The 23,816-nt window shown below is 37.3% G+C and overlaps 1 protein-coding gene across 5 annotated transcripts in view; it reads left to right on the top strand.

The window, feature by feature from the left end:
* BICC1 (BicC family RNA binding protein 1) overlaps nucleotides 1–23,816 on the top strand; it is a 279,085-nt gene that overhangs the window by 146,755 nt on the left and 108,514 nt on the right. For all 5 annotated transcript variants that reach the window (XR_008662314.1, XM_055308892.1, XM_055308891.1 and 2 more), the window contains one exon: nucleotides 12,124–12,193. Coding sequence is in view for 4 of the 5 variants with exons in the window: in XM_055308892.1 (XP_055164867.1) it covers nucleotides 12,124–12,193 (70 nt within the window). In the remaining variant the exon portion in view is untranslated. The remainder of the gene's footprint in view (nucleotides 1–12,123; nucleotides 12,194–23,816) is intronic.

Genomic DNA, 23,816 nt, shown 5'->3' with positions numbered 1-23,816 from the left:
CTTATTAGCCATTTGTATGTCTTCATTGGAGAAAAGTCAATTCAAGTCTGCCCATTTGGGGATCAAGTTGCCTTTTTTTTTTTTTTTTGTCATCAAGCTTTAAACATGGCTACTCTTAAACCAGCCCCTGGCAGTGGAGTGGCATCATTCTATTAGATCCAGGTTGATTCCTGGATCCTGGGTAGACAGCTTATATTGCCTAGTTATGTATAGAAGATTGTGTTCAGTTTCAACACATGTAAGGAGATGGTGGGATATCATGGTGGAGATAGGCTTAGAAGGTTACATGTCTGAGTCTGGACCCTGAAAGGAGCAAGGAGAGATTTTACTAACTGATGTTGAAGCTTTTAAAGAACCATCTGGCAGAGTTAGTAATGCCTAACAAATACTGTAATGCCCACCAGCATGTCCCACATCCCTTTGAATTGGCAGAATTATGTGTGTAGGTGGCCAATGGAATATGAGGGAAGTAGTATGTTTTTCTTTGAGGCCAAGGGTAGTAAAAGATCCATGCAGGATTCTTCCTATTTTTCTCCCAAAGGGAGACAGAAGGCCATGGATTCCAGATGGGCAGCTGTAAAATGGAAGGGCCCCCAAACCTTGGGTCCCTGAATGTTTGTTTAGAACCAAGTTCTTTACTGATTTATGCAGTCCATTTAACAGGAGAGAGAAGCTTTTGTTGTAATAGTAGCATAACCAGTACATACCTCATCATTATTTATTTTTTTGAATCCAGTAATTATTTTTTGAATTCAGCAAACTTTTCTTGAATCCAGTATTCACTCCTTTGCCTACTTATCTAGTACAGCTTGCATAGAATTTTATCTTATTCATATGTCAGGGATACCCCTACAGATCTGCCATTGTGCTGATCTGCCATTACCAGGATCAGTGCCACTGGGGCTTACTGAGCTAAGTAGGATTATTTGCTTGAAGAAGATCAAGGAAGGTAATGTGGGTGTGGTAAAATGTGTTGCTTAAAAAAGCATATAATGTGAATTCATGTAACGGGGTTAATGGGCCTATGAAAAGTCAGAGACTCGAAAATTACAGTCAAGGTTTGGTAACTTGATTTTGTTAAGATATCGATACTATTATATTTTTTCCCAAGTTACATACTGTTAAACCATTATATTCAAGTCATATACAAGTTACCACTGATAGTTCAGATTTAATCTTTTTATAACTACCCATGATAGCAGATATGATAGAGATACGGTTAATCTTTCTGAGGAATTATAGTAAAGTGATAATTGGAGAATGAAATAGAATCATAGATCCTTATGTCCCAAGGGAACCAAGAAACTGATTCTTCACTAACACTATAGATCATCACAAATAACCTATCCATACTTCATGAAAACTCTCCTTGATTTGGAGTACAGGTCAGAAGGTGGGATCCATGCTTTCTTTCACCCACAGTGTTTTTAACAATTATAACCAAAATAGGTAACATAGAAATCAGGAGATGGAACACAAAAATCTAGCTCATTTTTAAAAATGGGCAGGTATAGTCTTCTGAGCTACTGCTAGCTAGTGATGGAACTTTGGCATCCCACTCTACAAAGCCTATACTTGTCCCAACTTGCCACTCACAGTACTTACGCCACCACTTCACACATTTTAGTTGAAGAGTTTCTCATTATTATGCACATATACCTTGGGAGAATAAATTCTGTCAGTGATTTAGAGTTTATGTTCATTTAAAGAATATCACTCAGTTCATTTATTCTGATAAGCAGATTCCTCAAGATACCATTTTTTGAATGAGTTATGGGAGACTGTAGATGGAGCGGCTGTACTTAAGATACACCAAGTGCCAAGTAATTGGAAAGTCTTAGGTGATTGTTGCCTCTTTCTCCTTGGTTTATATCCTTCATCACTGTTAATTACTTTAACGGTTGCTTCTTAGATCCTAAGTGCTAGATTCAAATGTTTAAAAGTGAACAAGATACAGTTTGTTGGCTATCAGGAGACCACCTCATTGGTGGGATTGGTAAATTGAGCAAATAAATAAGCATTATAATGTTACCACAACACAGAATGGGGAGGGGAGAGGAAGGTGACTTCTGACTGAGAGGGCTGGGAAAGTTTTCATAGTGGGGGGGGGCGCATCTGAACCAGATTTTTGTCAATAAGTAGGAGATCACAGAACTTTTTGAAATAAATTAGTTAAGCCTGCGTATCACGTGGAATGGTTTGCAGCTCCCTATCAATGATTCTCAGTGGGGCATAAAAGAGTCTTCACCTTGCACAGCAGTGTGGGACCATAAAAATAACTGGGCAAGATGAAACTGCAAACTGCTTTCAGTAATCGGTGAGGAAATTGAATGATGTGCAGCTTCGAAGACTTTTTGTGAAAACATTAAAAATTTCCCTGTCAGTGATAAATATATAGGAATATGAAAAAGGTATTAAAACTACTATTTAATGCACTGTATTTAAATGGTAAAAGTATAAGAATCGTGTGTTTCATTTCTTTTGAAAAAATTGTCAATAGTTGGAACTGTGGCTTTTTTATTGCACAGTTTGTAATATGGAGAGAGAGTATTTTCTCTGCCTCAGTGAATTGTCATGACCGTAAGTCTAGATCAAATTGCAACATGTCATCCTCTGTACTTTCAAGGTTGTGAAATATCTCCCAGAGTGTCTTTAATGTGAAGTGTTTTGCCAGTTTCAGTTTCTCCTTGTCACAACCACTTTCATTATTTACATCCCTGAATTTCTCTTCAGTAAGTCTCCTCTGGCCTCATATCACCAACCCCTACCTACTAGTGGCAGCATCAACATTCCCATCCTCCCCTATGGATTCTATAACCCTGATGTTTGACTCAAGTTTCACTTCCAGCAATGTCACTGTTTGTTTGCTGTGCTTTCATCTTGATTGGCCAGTTTCCACTTTTGATTATCCATTTTTATAAAATCTCGCTTGGTTTTGGTCCTGGGAGACAAGAAGTCAGTACATTTCCTTGCTTTGCTATCTGTACATGAACTAAATACAGATGTGCAGTGGGTAATCCCCAACAGACCTTGAAAGAAGCAGCATGATTAGTCACTGATCAAGATGCATGTTATATATATATATATTATATATATATAATATATATATAGTATACTGAAGAGCTGGCAGTGGAATGTGTATTTGATGCAACTACTCATAATTAATGTACTTTGGTAACTGGAACGTAAACTTGTCTTGTTGGGGGATTGGTGGTGTTTACCTAAGCATGGTAACTAAAATTTGTGCATCTTTCAACTGTGCAAAGCCAGGACTGTCTATATGGACTTCTTGATTGGGTTCATCCTGCCCTTTGTTGGAAGTTCAGCATCTGTAGCCCTGGCCACTGAATGCCAGTGTGGCCCACTGTTGTGTCACTGTGACAACCAAAATGCTTCTGACATTCTCTGTCTGTGCCTGAGGGTGGTGATCCTCCGCTGGATTGAACTATTTGGGGCTGTCTCTGGGTTACTCTGTCATTAATGAATCAGTGTTGAGGGGCAGCCACTCTGCTGCTAGTTGAGCTTTCAGATGAACTCCCCATAAGTATATGGTGCTTTCCACTTACTTCATAAGCCAAGTGGGTCAGAAATTACTCTTGCCAGAGAGTCATGTGACTTCAGGACTAGCTGGACTTTGCTACATACCTATCTGCTGCCTAACTTCTTTGAATCATCATTTCTTCATCTGCAAAATATGTGAAACATATCTGATTTACAAGATTATTACGTGGAATACATGGGAAATATATATGAATATTAGACAAATATGAAGAATTGTTCTGGAGATGATGAATAACTCAATCAGTAAGATGCATTTCTTAGATTTAAAATGAAATGCAACAGAGCCTTCTAATGTCTCGGCAAAGTAAACATCCTCAGCTTTTAGATACCCCCTCTGTGAGAAGTTCACTACTTTCCTATCTCCACTTTTCAGGGTTTTCTAGTTGGCTCTTTTCTCATGTAGCTCTCTTCATGGTGAAATGCAGCAAATTGACTCACAATCCATTAGTACGTGAAATAACTTTAGACAGACTTCTCCATGAGGATAGACCTTATTTCTCTATTGATATAAGGAAAATAGAGCACAAATGAGCTGTGTGTTTTTTTTTTTCTTTTTTTTTTTTTTTTTGTGAAGCAGGCTGCAGATGGCTCCCAGCTGGTAGCCATTTTGAATGACGAATTTTCAATCGTTTAGAGTATAAATGTCAAGTTAGAGTGTTCAGTGTTCTTTTCCTGGTCCAAGAATAAATATTTCGAGTAAAGTCAGCATAAATAGACATCTCGTTGGTTGATCTGAGATACTGTTTACTTACCTGTGGATTTTTAACTTAATGTCTGGATTGAAGAATTTGGTGAAATAAGCACGTTAGTAGAAATGTTGGCTTGGCAAGGGTTTCCATCATCTGTAAGATATTATCCTATAATTGCTTCAAACTTGCAAAATCTGTAGTATAGTGAACATTGGTAGATATGTTCTCTTTCCACATGGTGTACTAATCTGGAATTTGTTTGGAGATGGAAAAACATTATCATTTGAACATTGAAGAATATAAGTAGAAATTTTTTTATTGTAGATGAAACTACATGTAGAATTTGATTGGATTTTATTTGTTTTATTCTAATTTTGACAAGTTATTTTGGTTAAGTGAAATTATTTAAATGATTCCTTGTAAATCTGTGATGAAATGTTTTTCAATAGCTGATAGAACTTTTTTCCAATTAAAAAATTTCCAAATTCCAGCACATGTAAGCATTATTCTCCCTTGCCATCTCTTCCTTTTTTACTCCAGATAGAAACTCAAACCAAACTGGAACATAGGATTCTATGTTTATTAAGTATCTTTTTATTTTATTTTATTTTATTTTATAATAGTCACAGAGGGAGAGAGAGAGAGAGGCGCAGAGACATAGGCAGAGGGAGAAGCAGGCTCCATGCACCGGGAGCCCGACATGGGATTCGATCCTGGGTCTCCAGGATCGCGCCCTGGGCCAAAGGCAGGCACAAACCGCTGCGCCACCCAGGGATCCCTAAGTATCTTTTTAATATAAAAAAGCAATGTTACTACTCTTTGATTAGGGTACATTATGGCCTGTTTAGAAAATACAAATATGAAAAAGTTAAGGTGACTCATTAGCTCCTAAGGTATTACATATCCACAGTATGCTATCATCATCAGATTTTTACTTATGAGAAAATAACTTTTAACTGTAGATGAACTACAAAAATACATATTCTGATATAAACAATCTAAATTGCTTCATATGTTTCAAAATTGATATTCTTGGCTCAGATACTTTTGTTACTGTAAATATTTCCTGTCCATCAAATCTGAGATTAGCATAAGAATGAAGTTACATTTCTATTATTATGTTAAGTAATGGGTATAGCAATCTAACAATGGGAACTTAAAATAGTTATTTTTCAAATAGTTTCATCTTTAGATGACCAACTCCCTCCTCTCCTCCCATGACATATAGGATTGCTGCTTATAATAGAAGAACTAAAGAGACCTAGCAGAAATTGGTAGAATTGAGAAGACATTTTCTTGACAATGAAGATGTCTAGAAGTTGAAACTGACCTATTTTGTTTTGTTTTGTTTGTTTATTTATTTATTTATTTGAGACACACACACACACACAGAGAGAGAGAGAGAGAGAGAGAGAGGCGGAGACACAGGCAGAGGGGGAAACAGGTTCCATGCAGGGAGCCGACGTGGGACTCGATCCTGAGTCTCCAGGATCACATCCTGGGCCAAAGGCAGCGCTAAACTGCTGAGCCACCCAGGCTGCCCAAAACTGACCTATTTGAAGTGGCATAAACATATGCATCCAGAATTCTGAGTTAGACCAAGTGTTTAGAATATTTAAGGTGTCATTTAGTGTTTATTGAAAATGATTCAGTAAACATTGAGCTTTGATTTTTATGAAGGTAGAAACCAGGACAATAATAATAAAGAAACAACACCCAAAAAACTAGCTAGAACTCACCTTAGGATTTTTCTCCCTGAGACAGAAGATAGTTATTTTCTTCCTGGAGATTTTGTGGTTTGCTCACTGAGGCATTGCTTCACCAAATTGGCATCATGATACCTGGACTCCTTGTTTCACCAGGAAGCACTAGCCATTTTAAGCATGTTTCCCAGTTTTCAGTTCAAATTTCACACATCTTATGTTTTGCAGAGGGGTTGGTCAGAGTTAGCCACTTAGCCACTTAATTGAATTATTCCTTGAATGCAAATTACACATTTGGACAGTATCCTGGCTTGCTTAAGAATTGGGGCATAACATTGATTTCTGGAAAGTAGTTTTCTTGTAGGAATTGGTTGGATTGTGGAAAATGTATAATATTCTTTTGAAAAGCTGTCAGTGTTTTTATCCATTATGAGATCCTCAAAATTAACTACTTTAGTGGTCCCATTTCTGTGATTTTTTAAAAACATCACTTTAATACTTAAAATCCAAACAAGTTTTAAATAAAAGTTGTGAAGATGCCAGGAGATTGCCAGCACCTCCTATTATAGTTTGCCTGTGATTATCTCTGTTGATGTGCTGATCCTGCAAAGGAGAGTAAGCACTTAAGTAAGGGTTGTCTGGAAGCCTTGGGACATCTTTTTAAAACTATAACTCATCTATCTGTAAGCTTTCTAGCCACCCCTCCCCCCTTTTTTGCCTCAGGAGAAATCTCAGCTTTATCTCTTGACTTCCTATAGCTGCTTTATTAATGTACAGCTTCTAGAATAATGGGTTAAAATAAGTGTTTAAAGTAGTTAAGGTCTGGGGATCCTTGGGTGGCACAGCGGTTTGGCTCCTGCCTTTGGCCCAGGGCGCGATCCTGGAGACCCGGGATCGAATCCCACATCAGGCTCCCGGTGCATGGGGCCTGCTTCTCCCTCTGCCTCTCTCTCTCTGTGTGTGACTATCATAAATAAATAAAAATTAAAAAAAAAAAAGTAGTTAAGGTCTGATTTAATGTTTATAGAAAATTAATCAAAATTAGTAGTTTGTTCTTTGAGCTTTGATTTTGCAAAGGTAGAATCAGCCATAATAAGATTTAAAAAAAAAAAAAAAACCTAGCTGGAACTCAATTTGTTTTTTTTTTTGTTTGTTTGTTTGTTTTGTTTTGTTTTAGACATAAGAGAGTCATTTTCTTCTCAGAGGTTTTTGTGGAGTCTTTGATTTCAGCCCAGCTCTGGACCTCACCTTTTCCAGCTCCTCTATTTACCTTGAGTTACCTCTCTATTTGTCTTGATGACCATTTAGGACATTTTCTTAAACATAGCCTGTTGGATACAGAGATTCTGACTTGCTTAGTTCTATGTCTGCACCTCACGATCTGCATCCTCATCCCACTTCTGCTAGGGCTCATGCTTCAGCCCCCTTTTCAGTATTCAACTTCAGCAACTTCAGTCCTAGGGTTCCTGGACTGATGTTGCCCTGTACTCCCAGCAAAGAACTGTATTTCCTCCTCCTCCTGATCACTCTACTGCTCCATAACTGGTTGAGACTAAAACCAGCTATTCGTGCGCAATGTCGTTGCTGTAGGAACTGGCTTGGAGTCATTGGAGGTGATGGTTTGAAAAGTTTCATTGATTACTTCCTAAGGGAATTTTCACTTCTAAAAGTGAAGTAAATATGGCCTCTTCATATTTGTAGTTACTTTCCCAGTTTTTAGAGTTGGTTTGTGCTGAATGATAACCAACCACACGTGCTGGATGGCTTTGATTTGTGTCATGTCTTCAAGTCTATATGAACATGTCCATATGCAGGTCCATAGGCAGGTAGAGAAGACATGAGACATACTTGCTGTCCCAGATGTGTGAAATGAGCCTTGAAGCACCTTAGACTGTCTGGAGTACCTGCCCTCCCTCCTCCTAGACTCCTAGACCTTTCTACATGTACACCTCTCCTATATGGGACACGTTCTCCACCTTTTCTCCAGCTAGCTGTTTCTCTTCCTTCAGTCACAGCATTAATAGGCATTTCCTTGATATAACTTTCCTTTCTTTCCATGTCTGGGTTAGGATTCCTTCTATACTCTCATTATCACCCTGCCCCATTCTGAAACTTGATACATAGTACATAATGGTGGATTAACCTGTCCTCTTAAACCATGAGCTCCTGGAGGGAGGCACCATGTTATTTCCTGTTGTATCCGGTGTTTCCAGGATAGTGCCTGACCAAAAGTAATCAATATGTAATTAACTCAAGGGTCAATATTATCTAACAATCACTATAGACCATGTTCTTTGGGGTTTTCCATGTTTTTTTTTTTTAAGATTTTATTTATTTATTCATGAGAGACACAGAGAGAGAGGCAGAGACATAGGCAGAGGGAGAAGCAGGCTCCATGCAGGAAGCCTGATGTGGGACTCGATTCCAGAACCCTGGGATCATGCCCTGAGCCAAAGGCAGACGCTACCCAGGATTCCCTTCCACATATTTTCTTACCAAAACCTCCCAACAATTCTATGAGTAGGTACTGTAATTAATTATACAGAGGATAAAAAGCTGATAAAAGTAATCTACCCATCATGATAGCTAGAAAGCAGCAGAGGTAGTACTTGACCCTAGAACCACCCGTGCTTAATGGCTGGATTAACAACAAATAGAGGGATGTCTCAGAAGGTATCCAGTTGGAGCTCTGTATGGTAATTGCAGCCTAGTGAGTGACTTGTATGCTTGGCATGGACTGGCCACAGATCACGGAATCACTTTTTTCTAATCATAGAGAGCAGGTCAGTTACGGGTGTCAGATTCTAGTAACTAGTAATTTGTTTTCTCTAAAAGGTTTGACATTTACTGTAGCTCATAAAACTTTGGGGATCATGAAATTTGAAAGGTAAAACTCTGGTTTTAGAGTTAGGGATACTAAGCTTGGCATAGTCTCCCTTCCCCACAGATAGTGTCAATGTGGGTAGTTTGAAAGTGAGTGTTTCTGAGTCCCACCACTTCACTACACAGTGGAGACCCTGGACTGGTTGGGAGGCTTAAAGAGAGTATGTAGCATTTTGACTTGATGGCTATTATCCACTATGAGGCTGTTTTCTGTGGCATATTATTTTCTGTCATGGAGCAACTGTTCGTGTTTAATACGGGGAAACCATATATATGCAGGGTGATTTCTAAGAAGTTCTGCAAATGATTAAGATTTTAGAAAGTTATGTCTTGCCACCATATATTGTCAAAGAAGCTTCTCTATTTATAGTATTCTAATTATGGCACCCAATATTATTTACTGGATTAAATGGCCAAATTATTTAATTTAGGAAAAGTATACAGATTATTTTCTTACTACTTCCCCACCAGCAGCATTATAGTAAAATCTCATTTTTCCATTTTATCTCTTTGGGTACCTTAGCCAACATAGAGGAAAATTCTGAATCAATTTTTAGTCACTTTGAAGATACATGTATGAATAGTAGCTTGAACTATAGGTAATAAATGTGACCAGTGAGGGATGCCTGGGTGGCTTAGTGGTTGAGCATCTGCCTTCGGCTAAGGGTGTGATCCCGGGATCTGGGATCGAGTCCCACATTGGGCTCTCTGCATGGAGCCTACTTCTCCCTCTGCCTATATCTCTCCTCTCTGTGTCTCTCATGAATGAATAAATAAAACTTTTTAAAAAAAAACTGTGACCAATGAGAAGTCCCTCCTCATTGGAGCTTCCTGACCTTATTCAGTGACTTTTGAACTTACTCATAAATTTACTTTTCTTGGCTTTCAGGACTTGAATGATTTTGAAGATTATATTTTAGAAAACCTTTACTAACCACCTCCCTTAATTTGACCTTTTAAGACAATGACTGTGAGCCATCTTTATGAACAGATCTTGTGCTAGCACTCAGTCCACCGTCAGACAGTTAGTTGGCTTTTTTCTTTGTGTCTCTGACTGGACTGTAAGCTTGCGGACACCAGGAATTGTGTCTTATTCATAGCCCTTGTGGTACCTAGGTAGGCTCTTGATAAATACTTGTAGGATGTTAAAGTCATGTGTTATGCACAAATCTTAAAGCATATTTTCAAATTTGTATATACGTGTTTTAAAAAGAGGTCCTATGTTACAAATAGTTTGGTTGTTAAAAATGTGGTCTTTGCAAGAAGTCTGGTGTTTTTATCCACACTCTGCTGCTTCTTAGCTGTTTGAGGAATAAAGAAGTCTACTTCATAAGCATGCTATGAAGATTCATTTACCCAAAGGTATCCTATACTTGCTGTGTGCAAGGTAGAGAGCTTACTTTTATTTTGCAAACAAGTAGACAAAGAAATAGAATTTCTTGTAAAGGGTAAGAAAGAAATGTGTAAAGGGATTGTGTAAAGGGTAGGAAGGAAATGAACATAGTAAGGTGGGAAGAATTAGGGTTGGGGTCATACAAGAGTAGAAGGGGCTGTGGCAGCTGGGCGAGTGAGTGTGGACACAAAGGCCCTACAGGGAGCCCTGCTGGGCATGGACTTGGGGCACAGAAGAAGCTGAAGAGGATGGTGTTTATTTATTTTATTTTAAAATGTGGATTTAGAGTTAACAATATAGTGATGAAGGCAACTAAATACATTAAGAAGGGTAGCATGAGATAGGCCAGGTGTTACAGGGTTGGGGTGAACAAGTTCACCTACCTGCTGGGCCAGGCCAGTACCTTGACTTAGTGAGAACAGGATGACCTACCTCACTTATGTTTTTCAATGTTTAATAGATACACAGGTGTAGAGAAATATTTCTCTGAGAAAAACAGCAGTGCAAACACCATGATAAATGGCAAATGAGTAATATGAACATGATGATAATAGCAAGTGGCTCTTGACCTCTGTGTGAGAGACCCAGTGAGGGTTTGGGGAGCAGCCCAGAGCCTCCTGGGCATCTGGTCCTCAGTGTCAGCCAAGTGTTGCCATGTGGGACTGTGGGATCCAAGTGCTAAATCTGTCAGGTTTTCCAGAGAACTAGAAATCTTAATTTCTATGTGAAATTCCCAGAGTTAGAAATGTTGGCTCATGTTTTAAAAACCTTATGATGGGTAGACAAAATGCATCTGTGAGCTGCCAGTTTGAAACATCTGCTGAAAGTTCTTTTATGCTATGAAAAGGGGGATTATGTGAGGTACGATGCATGTTACATGTTAACTGTGTAGACTTACGCCCAATACATAGCCAGTACTGAAGGAATGAAGGTACTTTTTATTAATTGCACTGTTTAGTTGTCTTCACCTTTAATTTGTTTAGTTAACTCTAAATCCATATTAAAAATCACATATTATCCTACTCTCACTGAAGTGATTAATGTGTGCTAGTTTTATTCACCTATTAATTTTTTTTTTCTGTCAGTTTGGTTAATTCTGTATTCATGGTACAAACATAAACATTAATCTAGTCTTACTCATGTGGTAAAAGTAGAGAAGAACAAAGGATGAACTTTTTTTGGTTACTCTTTCTTACTTACCATCTACTGCTTTTGCTCTTGGTGGTAGTTTCCCTCACTTATTCTTGTACCATTTTGCACATTTGGGTCCTAATCACCCTGGCCTGCATTAGCCACATAGAAGTGGAAAAGAACTGTGGCAAAGATGCCATTTTGCACCAGGCAAAGGATGACGGGAATGCAACCTTACGACATGATGTCGTGTTTAGAGAGATTTTTCATCAGATTTTAATGAAATACAAATGTGCCCAAAGCAAGTTATTAATTTTTTTCTCAGAAAAAAAAAGTCTTCATTTAGTATGGCCTAACCCACGTAGTTTTGTATTACAAGGATTATGTTTGGTGTGTTGCAATCTGTTGGCAATGGTCTTGGGGAATTTTATTTAGCACAAGCATCTCTGACAGTTCTGGCGTCAAGTGGGGTCAATTACTTGTTCATGTACTTTTGGTCTTGTTGTCTCTATGTTAAAACTCTGAAGCATAACAGAGAGGAACACTGGGAGTAACAAAATATACTTGAATATTTCTAATAGATTAAAGGCTTATAAAAATGAATCTCTCTTTTCAGCAAGTTTTTTTTTGCGTTGTTTCAAAATGAGATCATTTTATCAGCATGAGACTAAAGACTTGAAAATAAATTTTTTTAGAAGAATTTTATCTGTAAATACAAGTTCTTAATTGAATCAATATTTTTCTCTCTTAATTTTTGTTACAGATCATGGAGGAAACAAATACGCAGATTGCTTGGCCATCAAAACTGAAGATTGGAGCCAAATCTAAGAAAGGTAAAATCATGAGAGATGGAGAAATTGGTGGTTTTAATAATGGAGATTGGAATTACTGGAGGTTTGCTGGTAGAAAATCAACCTTTATTCTTATCATGTATGTCCACAAATAGTTGTGAAATAGCAATATTCTGGAAGGTTTATCATAATTAAAAATTATGCCTTTTATCCAACATAGCAAATACGATTTCAATGATGTCTTTTCATTTGATGGCCATGAGTCATGGTGACTCGCTACATGTAATAACATGTTTTCAACACATAAACTCCCAGTGTTTATTTTTTAGGCTTCTTCTTTTGTGCCACACGAATTTAATAGCTATTTTCTTTTCCCTATACAGGAAACCTTAGGTTTCCTTTCTTGCATGATTCTTCTTTTCATCTGTCAAACAGTAATGAACCCAGTACATTTCTCTTTTAGGCTGAGCATTTCCCTTGTGTGGCCTTTCTTTCACTTTATCCTAGAACACCCCACCCAGTGCATGGTTGGTCAGGAATACAAATACGGGCACCTTTATTTTCTTCCCAGGTTACATAGTATTTTTAAGTGACCTGCCAGTGTATATTTATGGATAGTTGTTCAAAGTATGACCTTAGTCTCAACAAACTTTGTTGTGTATACTTCATTAAAAGATACATGTCATTAGGAGATAATGAGAGATACCATCAAATAGTTCAGAAACAGTGTTTGTGCAAGCCAGACATTATCTGTTGTGATCCAGCTTTTTTGCTGTTGCTCTTTAGTTTCATACTTGCTTCTCTTTCTACCTATGACTTTTATTGCTAAATAATACTAAACAGTGAAAGATTTCTCTGCTTCTTTTCTTGGTTTAGTTCAGATTCCCATCTTTTAATCTCATTATTAGTAATTGATCACATGGAATGTAAATTATTTTACAGTTATTGTGAGGATGAGCTGGACTCCATGGACTGGGATTTCTGCAGAAACTCTGCTCTTATTACTTTCTTGTTTCTGATTGTAGTGGCAAGAAAGGGGAAGCCTGTGGGCTAAACAGTCATAGGAAGACATGTAAATTTCCAAGTGTGATTATGTAACTTCGTACATGCCTTGCACTTGCCAAGTGTTATAGGATATAATCTCAATCTTCAGTGTGTTGAGAGGTTTTACACTCATTATGCTGAAGAAGGAATTACTTCTTAGTGGGTTATCTACCTGTTTGGTTGTTTGTAGCCAGTTTAAAAATCCCTGACCTACTACTTGAATAAATTTGGACTTGAACATAAATTGGATTCTTTTCCCTATTGTCAGGTAGTTTTACTTAAAGAATGAAATGAACTTCATTACAATTCTATTAAAAATGTAATTTGATCAGTCTCCCGCAAGGGAGAAGAAAACCCGCAAGGAAACATGAATGTTTAAATGATTCCAAATAATTTTGGATGGCTTATTCTCTTGCACTACCCACGCTATGTTTTTTCCCCCTACTATCATAAGAAACTGGGAATTGATTAATTTTTTATTCAAAATGTGGTTATAACTTTAGAGATTTTAGATAATAGGGAGATAAATAGATGAAGTTAATGTTTTAGTTTCCAGTCATTGACACACTTAACCATTCACAATGACCAACTATATTCCACATTTTGATTATATACGTTTTGTTTTGAAAATAAAGATATTTCAGCAGTACATTTTGAGGACATTTAGCATAATTTGCCCATGGTTAAAGTCAACTTTTGGAATTATGCCTAAGAATTGATCCCTCCAGGCCTGTGTCAACAGACATCATTTTATTTTCCTATTATTTATGAAGTGCTATGAATGTATACAGTATTGTATGATGAGCAGAATGTGCCAAAAGAGAAAGACTGAGCCCAAGGAAGGGAGAAAAAAATCAAGTTTTCCTCAGAGGAATTTATGGTTCAGAATTTATTTGAGCTGCTCTTACTACTTAAACACACAGCTGCTGAATCAGTTTTTGGCTAACATCCCTGATATGTGTATTCGTATATTAATTATAAAATGGTTAAATTCAGAGATGAAATTTGTTTGATTATAATTTATATTAAGTAGAAATAAAATGAAAATGACAGAAGGATCTTCAGAAGGTAATTCTTTGATGTGGATATCTACCTCAGAATGTTGTATGGAAAACAGTCTTTATTTTAAACCTTCTTCATTCTGGGATCCCTGGGTGGCGCAGCTGTTTAGCGCCTGCCTTTGGCCCAGGGCGCGATCCTGGAGACCCGGGATCGAATCCCACGTTGGGCTCCCGGTACATGGAGCCTGCTTCTCCCTCTGCCTATGTCTCTGCCTCTCTCTGTCTCTCTGTGTGACTATCATAAATAAATAAAAATTAAAAAAAATAAACCTTCTTCATTCTAAATTAGTATTATTCAAGAGACCAAGAATATAAATGTGTCTGGGGATTTGTGCCATGTTTTGGATGGTAATTAAATTTGAAATCCCATGGTGATATGAAGATTTGGAATATATAGATAATCCTCAGATGATGCCAGAGAGACATGTAGGCCTGGGTTTGTGTTGTATTTTACTCTTTAGACTTTTGATCCTATTGGTTGAATTTTATAAACCTAGAGAGACATTTTTTATGGCTGCTGTTATTGGTCTGTCCCCTTCTTCCCTATTGGAGTTTAGTCCTGTGCTTTATTTTTCAAGCCATCACCCCTGTATCAGAGTGGCTGTGTGGCTGGTTTGATTGAAGCACTGGTAGCATGCTGCCCAGCAGAAAGGCAGAAAGCCAAAGACCTAAATTTGCCATCACTTAAAAAATCAGATTATTATCTGGAGATTCTGGTTCATTAGGTCTGTGGTGGGACTAGGAAATATATACTTAATTTAATACAAGTTCCTTTTATGGTTAAGCCAAGTTTCAGAAACAAAAATCTCCCCCTGTGACATAAAAATAGCATGACTTACTTACAGAGGAGACGTGTTCAGAGGGAGTGGATGATAATCACTGTAGAAAAACAGATGCAGGCCCTTCAACAGACCCTTCTCTGGGGTAATGTCCATCTTCGTTTCCAAAAACTGCACTTTTATGGATTCATTAATTTTAAGTTTCTGTCTTCTTTTCAGTCAGTATGGATAAGCTTAGAATGATTACTATTGTTCTATGCTTGTGTGAAATACAATTTTGGGTAAAAAATCCACCTGGTACTTGTCCTTCTCTCTACCCCTTTTTCTACTCCTCCTTTCCTCTTTAACCATGTAAAACACAGTGAAAAGATGTAATAGAAATATTTCCATTTAGTAAGCATGACATTTTGGGAAAAGGCATATTTTGTCATAGAAAGCTCAGGGACTGTATAATTTTTTAAAATTGACAAGTATTTGAAATTATTGGAAGATCGAGTTCTGATTAGAACCAGAAAGAACTAAGAATTTAAGATTCAATATAATGGACATTTAAATAACCAACTCTAGTGTTATCCTAGTGGGCAGGGGTCATGATTAAGAAAAATTAAAGCAAAGTTTAGTATTTCTTCTGTATAACATATTTATTTTGTGTGGAAGCAAACTCTTTCCAACTCTTATATTCAAAATGCTAGAATATTCTACCTTAAATAGACAAATCAGAGGTTTATATCCACGAGGACAGTACTTAAGGACTAAGATGTTTAATACTGTAAAGCCTTACTAACAGAATCACTTAGGCACTCATTAAAATTTTGAAAATGCTATTCTGAATAATGGCCTACTTTAAAGTAAATGCAGCTTCATTAAAATACAGATAGCATTTTGAGCAAGTTTCACTGTTTGGCCAAACAGTGCCACACCCACCTTAAATAGATAAAAATGATTTGTAATGAGAATTTATCACACTGGTGCAATTGTGCCACGTGTGATGCTAGAGAGTTTGTTCTCTTAAATATGGTAAACATTTTTCTTACATTCTTCCTTTTGCCCTTTATTTACTCATCAGTCTCTTTCTTCTTAGACTGGTAGAGTTGTGAATGTGGGTGAAAATTGTTTAAAGTTTTTATGCCAAATTCCAAATAAATGTAGTCAGCATTGATGAAGCTTTATTGCCTTTCATTCTGGGAAGGAGTTGTCTTACAGAATTTAAGTGATAGAAACTGTTCTATGCAACTGTTTCTTTTATGACAATTCAGGATGCCTCAGGATGATCAGGAATGAAAGGTGTGGCTGAATTACTCCATGTATCCTGGTTTGGAGGTGATTTGGCACCAACTTTGACCATTCTCTTCCTCCGGAATAAACAAGAGGATCATTAAAACGAGGCTTTATTATTTTTGGTTTCATTCCATTGAAACAAGTGGTATCTAATAGGAAATCTTAGCTTCAGAAAAACTGTAGACTGTTCACTTTATTTTTTTTCCAGAGGAAAATGTTTTGTTGAACATACTTATACTTTTGTTGGGTATTCACATTGAACTGTTTGAGGCCTGTAACAAGTATTGTGCAGAGGGCAGAGAAGAGGCATGGCACAGTAAGCTGTGTCACAGTTTCTGATGGTGAGCTGTGACCTATTAGTACCTCGAAAATTATTTTAGTTGTAGTAACCAGCATGTAAAAAAAAAATAAAAACTAGATTAGGAAAGAAAGCATTAGAGTGTAAGAATATTGTTTTCTGTCGTATTACATGTCACTATTTACATATGTATATAAACATGTGTATACACATTTACATGTGTATAAGTATTGCTAGGTCATGGTGTATAAGTATTACTAGGTCATGGTGTAAAATGAGTGACAAAGACAGATTGGAGAACGCTGTTCTAGGTGATCAGTTCCCCAAAGGGTAAAAATTTTGTTCATCACTGTGTCCTTAGCACTGTAACCAGTGCATAGTTGGCACTCAGTAAATATTTACAGATTTCTGATACCTCAGCTCAACTCAATCATGGTTATAGTGAAACCACTGATACAGATGGAGATATAAACCACTAAGGCATGTTGTGTAGTAGAAAGATTTAAAATCATGGCCTTCATGCAGGAGTGGCGTTTACTATTATGAAAAACACTGACCAATGATGTCTTTCCTGGAGACCTTTTAAGTGAATGAATGTACAACATGATTTGTAACTGATGCCAGTGTGGCTAAAGCGCCTTTCAGTGGTTCTGACTAGTGGAAGGAAACTTAGTGGAAATGACTTCATCTCTGTCATTCATGGGATGCCTGAGAGAGTGAAGCTCTCTGCCTTCCCTAGTAAGCTTGTAAATGAAACTTCACAAGATGCAGCCTCTTCCATTCCAGAGTTGTTGCTGTGGCTGTTTTAATTAGTGTTTGTTACATAATTAACACATCACCAGTCTTACTGAATACCACTGTTTGCTGAGACCCAGCTGGTTCCACACACTATGCTAAATATTTTACATACATTACCTTCTTTAATGACCAGAGAAACCTATGAGTTACGTGGTGATGTTTTCAGTTTACAGGAAACAAACTAAGGCTTGAAGGACAATAACTTGCCCAGGTTTTATATTTAGTAAGTAGCAGACCCCAAGCTTGAACTCAGGTCTATTTTCAGAGCCCCAAATACACCTGGGTGAGATAGTACCTTTCTTTTTTTTTTTTTTCTTTTAATAGTTTATTTAAATTCAATTTGCCAACATATAGTACAACACCCAGTATGTTTCTTATTAACGCTTTTCCTTGTACCAGCGTGTTCTCAGATGTGATGTCCCTTCAGTGGCCATAGCCACCCATGTACAGCTGATTACAATCACTACTTGTAATAATCAGTTTCATAATGCCTCAGTGCTTGGGACTTACAGTGATTTGAAAGTAGGCTATATTTAGCATAGCCTTACACTTGTAGGTAAAACCTCTTTTTTTTTAGGGGTAGATTTAAGAAAAGCATGAAACCATACATAAATGTATATCATTTTAAAATGCCTGTTTCCGAACTTTAACTTTGTGTTTCGTATCTTCATGTGCTATTTCCTTAGGAAGATACTTTTTTTTTTGTCATTAAACTAAACTTCTAAAATTAAGAGGAAAATAATCTCAGAACGTCTTACGGATTTTGCTTGCTTTTCTGCTTTTCAGTCTTTGAAAGCAGTTTCTTTGACCTTCTTTGGAGCCATTGTATTTCTTCTGGGGAGAAAGATTTTTTATTTAATATATTTGTATATATTGTTAATGATGAATGCTAATTGGGAACCAAGAGTAGGAATTCAGCCAAAAAACTTGATAACTTGTATGCAGGGTACTAAAAGTTACTCTGGTTAGAGAGAACCAGACCTCTTCTCAGAGGAGGATGGAGACCTGGGATATTTCTAGTTCCTGAAGTTCCCAGTATAATTAATAAAAAAGCTTATAAAATTAGTGTGTATTTTAAATATAAGATTGATTATACATCTCTTTGTACATGAATGACTTCATTTGTATATAGTGCTAAACATATAAATTTGAGACCTTTTCTGAATACGATGTGTACTCTCACACACAGACACCTGCGTGTACATGCAGTCTTACAGTGAGGTGATTTATGCTATTTGATGCACTAGCAGAGCTAAGGACCTGAGCTTGGAAAGCTGGCCCCCCTGTCTTCCCTCCTGGAGCCCCCAAGGGTTGGCTTATATGTTCATCTGCTACAGGCTAGCCATTCCTTCCAGTCTGTCCTCTCTCTCCTCTACCAGGTCCGCAGAAGAAGATGGTTTTAGTTTTTCCACTAAGCCTGAAATAAGTAAACATATCTGTCATTTTTAAAAAAATGATTTTCAATTAACTTAATTAGAAAACAAATTTAGAGTGGAATAGAGGGGAGAGAAAATGAATGGAAAAAGTGAAAGCATCAAGAGAGTGAGAAGACATGCTAGAGATGGGAAAGAACATTTGCACAGGCTAGATCTGAAAAAGACTGTTACCCAGAATATACAAAAAAACTCTTAAAATTCAATAGTAAGGAAATGAACAACCCAATTTAAAAAACGCCCAAAAGACCTGAACAAACACCACACCAGAGAAGATATACACATGGCAAATAAGCATATGAAAAGATACTCAACATTGTATGTTACTGGAGAATTGCAAATTAAAACAGTGTGGTACCACTATGCATGGTATCAGAATGACCTAAATCTAAAACGCTAACACTACCACATGCTGGTGAGGGTATGGAGCAACAGGAACTCTCATTCATTGCTGGTAGAAATGCAAAACGGTACAGCCACTTTGGAAGACAGTTTGACAATTTCTTATAAAACTAAGCATATTCTTACTATACAATCCAGCAGTTGCATTCTTTGGTATTTCCCTAAATGAAAATTATGTTCACACAAAAATGTACACACAGGTATTTATAGCAGCTTTATTCATAGTCACCAAACTTGAAAGCTACCATTATGTCCTTCAGTAGGTGAATGGATGAGTAAACTGTGGCCCATCCAGACAAAGGAATATTACTCAGCACTAATGTGATGAACTATCAAGCCATGAAAAGACATGGAGAAACCTTAAATACATACTACTAAGTGAAAGAAGCCAATGCTCATACTGTATGATTCCAACTATATGACATTCTGGAAAAGGCAAAACTACGGAGAGAACAAAAAGATTAGTGGTTAGTGATCATTAGAGGTTTGGGGGAAAGAAGGATGAATAGGCAGAGCACAGATTTTTTTAGAGCAGTGAACTTCTTCTGTGTCATCTAAAATGGTACATATATGTCATTATGTATTTGTTAAAACCCTTAGACAATGGGGCAGCCCGGGTGGCTCAGTGGTTTAGCGCCGCCTTCGGCTCGGCCTGATCCTGGGGACCCGGGATCGAGTCCCAAATCAGGCTCCCTGCATGGAGCCTGCTTCTCTCTCTCTCTCTCTCTCTCATTCTGTCTCTCTCATATGAATAAATAAAATCTTAAAAAAAAAACCTTAGACTAGGTTTTGATGTTGATGTGATACTGACAGTGGTGAAGGTGGTACCTGTGTATGGGGAGGAGCATGTATTGAAACTCTGTACTTTCCACTGAGTTCTGCTCTGCACCTGAAACTGCTCTAAAACTTAAAGTATATTTGACAAAATAAGGTCCTAGTTTCTGAGCACAACATTTTAAGGTATATTACATGAAAAAGATAAAGTTATGATCCCTACTAACTCCTTAGTATGTAATTTTAAAAGAACCATAAAATCTCTGAAGAACCCGATCAAGTTTTGTGAAATTAAGAATGAAAGAAATACGGTTCAGCAGCGAATCACGCTGATATTCCCAAAAGGTGACTAGAGCCAAGTCTTACTGTTTCATCACTCACCTGCCTCTATGGCCACTGCCTTTCTTTTTGAGAGAGAGCTCTCTCTCGGTCTTCTTGTTTCTTGAACAGAGGTTTTTAAGTCCCTTTCCTTTAGTGAGGAAAGTGCCATCCCAGGATTCCTTCCACCTGCAGTTCTTTCCTCTGTTAACTCCTGTGAGGAGGAAGGATGAAAAGATTTATTTGCCTACCTTATAATAGGATTGTGCTAGGAGTGTTACTTCTGTTCTCTCTTAATCCTTGTACTAACCCTCATGAAAAGCTATTATCATTTCCATTATACACATTAGTATGTGATATGGAGAGAAGATACAACTTCTTCAGGGTCATAGAGTTTGAAGTGATGGAATTAGAATATAAACTTTGATTTCAAAGATCAAGGTATTTGGGGTCCCTGGGTGGTGCAGTCGTTTAAGCATCTGACTCTTGGTTTTGGCTCAAGTCATGATATCAGGGTCATGAGATTGAGTTCCGTGTTGGCCCTCTTCTTCTGCCCACTCTCCCAAATAAATCTTAAAAAAAAAAAATCAAGGTATTTCCTTCCAGTCCATAAGCATGCACATAGGTGGTAAATAAGGTGTGTTTGGTCACCAAAGGAATGATATTCCACACATTCACTTAAGAAAACTCAGAATAAGTTTAATTATCTTCAAGAAGAAGGGCAATCCTAACTCCTTGTCCACATTTAGAAGCATACTGGATGCTGCATCCAGTAACCTGCTGCTGATTTTTTTTTAAAGATTTTATTTATTTATTAATGAGAGACACAAAGAGAGAGACAGAGACATAGGCAGAGGGAGCAGCAGGGGAGCCTGATGCAGGACTCCATCCCAGGACCCCAGGATCACGCCCTAAGCCAAAGGCAGACGCTCAACCACTGAGCCACCCAGGTGCCCCAGTAAGCTTCTTTTAATGCATTTTTTTTAAAACTTTCAACCTAGGTTTATTTTAATCATTTTTATGCTTTTTTTTTTTTTGCAGTATATTTCTTTCTTCTTCTCTTCTTTTGAACCCCATTCATGGTTTTACTGGAATTTATATACTTTAGGGAGTAGTAGTTCAAGAGGGGAGGGGCAGAGGGAGCAGCAGACTCCCCAATAAGCCGGGAGTCCGACACCAGTCTCCATCCCAGGACCCTGAGATCACGACCTGTGCTAAAAGCAGACACTTAACTGACTGAGCCACCTAGGCCCCCCTAGCATAGTTTTTTTTTTTTTTTAAGATTTATTTATCTGAGACAGAGAGCATGGGGGAGATACAGAGAGGAAGAAAGAGAATCTCAAGGTGACCCCTGAGTGTAGAGCCAGCCTTAGGGCTCAGTCTGCCAACCCTGAGATCATCACCTAAGGTGAAATCAAGAGTTGGATGCTTAACCAACTGAGCCATCCAGGCTCCCAACCTAATTTGGGGAACATAATTTTTCCCCCAGGATACATTTAGCAATGTCTAGAGATATTTCTGGTGTCACTACTGGGAGGTGGTGCTATTGGCATCTGGTTGGTGGAACCAAGGTTGATGCTAAACATCCTACAGAGCACCGGACAGCCCTCCCAACAAGAATCCTCTGATGAAAAATGTCAGCATGTGAGGTTGAGAAATACTAGGCTGGAAGAGCTGGCGTGACATCAGGAGACTGCTCTGTGCATAGCACTGGATCCTTCTTGTACCATTTCATGAAACTCAGTGTATGTGTAACCGGCTTCCTTTTACAGCATTAGAGATAGGATAGTAGTGACTCCTGAAGGAAGAATGTCCAGTGTAATAGGTTGAATGGACAGAATTCCAGTGCAAAATAAACATGGTAGGATGGCAGGTCTACACATTTTAAAAGCCACTTGACTGTCAGTTTTAAATTATAGTTTGTACGTCTTTAACTACTGCTTGTTTTTTTCCGTGAGTGTTTCAGACAGGGTCCCCAGTTGTGCCTTGTGGTTCCAATGCCAGGAAATGGATCAGCTACCCTCCAGTTCCTGCTGTCTCTGTCTCTCATTCCTCTTTTCTGGAATATGTAGTTGTGATAACTGTGACAGTTTCTAAGGTTTGTGACCATATTTGAACACCACAATGGTGTAGTTGGAAACATCACTGAGCTAATCATGTGGCATTTTTTCACTGACTAAAGAAAATAACTTAAATCACAATGGCATTTATCATCATTTCTTCAAATGGTCTTTTTTATGCTACTAAAGCTTGGCTTGAAGCTTATTATAACATTTTTATACAAACCTGTTTTATACAAATGTACTAGCAGATATTTTTATCAGAAGATACTGGAGAGATTTCAAGAATGAGGAGTTACATTCTCTGTATATGTTGTTGCCAGAAATTACTCTTAAAGCAAAATAAGTCCTACCTGACATAAAAATAAAATGAAATAAAAATAAAATGAAAACACAGCATATGTATGGGTTTTTTTGTGTGGTTTTTGATCTATGAAAATAGTGATTTATTATTACTTTATGAAAATGGGTTCATTTTATACAGATACACATTTCTGCAATTGGATTTTTGGGTTCATTTTATACACATACACATTTCTGCAATTGGATTTTTGCTCCTAAAATGTATTAAGAGAACATCTTCCATATAAAGCACATAGGTAATGTAAGAAATGCCATTGTATATGTGTGGGTAAAGATATATCAATAATATATTTTAACAGATCTGTTTTGATGGACATTGGGTTGTGGTTTTTTTTTTTTTCCCTACAGTGGTTTTCAAGTGTATTTCCTACTTTTACAAGCTTTTCTGTTGCAAAAATTCTTACAAGTAGAATTCTCAGGCCACAGGTAATGAGCAACTTTAATATTTTTTATGGTTTCCACCTTGTTCTCCAAAATGACTGTTGAACTCCTACCAGGAAGGGACTGGATTCTGGAAAAGACTCTTCCTTCTATCTTTGTCAACTGTGTGCTTTCCTATCCTTGGCCATCGTAAATAGTGTAAAATACAGTGTCTCATGCATGTCCTTACTTAATAGAAAGGCTGAGCATTTTTCATCTGTTCATGGAACACTTATTTGTATTACTCTGTGGATGGTTTTTCTTAACTTTGTGTTGATTTATTCATATCCTTTCCCTGTTCTAGTTAGTTGTTCATCTGTTTTTCTAATGAAATAGTTTTTTATTTTGAATTTGTTTCTTTAAATTGTTTTTCTAAAAAAACTAAATAAATTGTTTTTCTATTCTGAAGTTTAAGATTACTAATACTTCTCTTTAATTGTAGTATCGAAACCCCTCATTTTTTTACCATTAATTTTTGGATCATTTCAATTTCAAATTAGAAATAAATGAATTGGTCTTAAATGTGATAATATATTAATTTTTGAAGGACTGTGGAAAAGTGCATTAACTTTTAGGGCATTGTATTTACAAAGTCAACTTTAATATTAGATTTTCACTATTAACAGTATGTAGATTT

The sequence above is a fragment of the Nyctereutes procyonoides genome, unplaced genomic scaffold (genome assembly GCF_905146905.1).
Source record: "Nyctereutes procyonoides isolate TBG_1078 unplaced genomic scaffold, NYPRO_anot_genome, whole genome shotgun sequence".
In the NCBI taxonomy this organism is placed as follows: domain Eukaryota; kingdom Metazoa; phylum Chordata; class Mammalia; order Carnivora; family Canidae; genus Nyctereutes; species Nyctereutes procyonoides.
The sequence above is the reverse complement of the archived record's forward strand: the minus strand, read 5'-3'. Positions and strand labels throughout refer to the sequence as shown.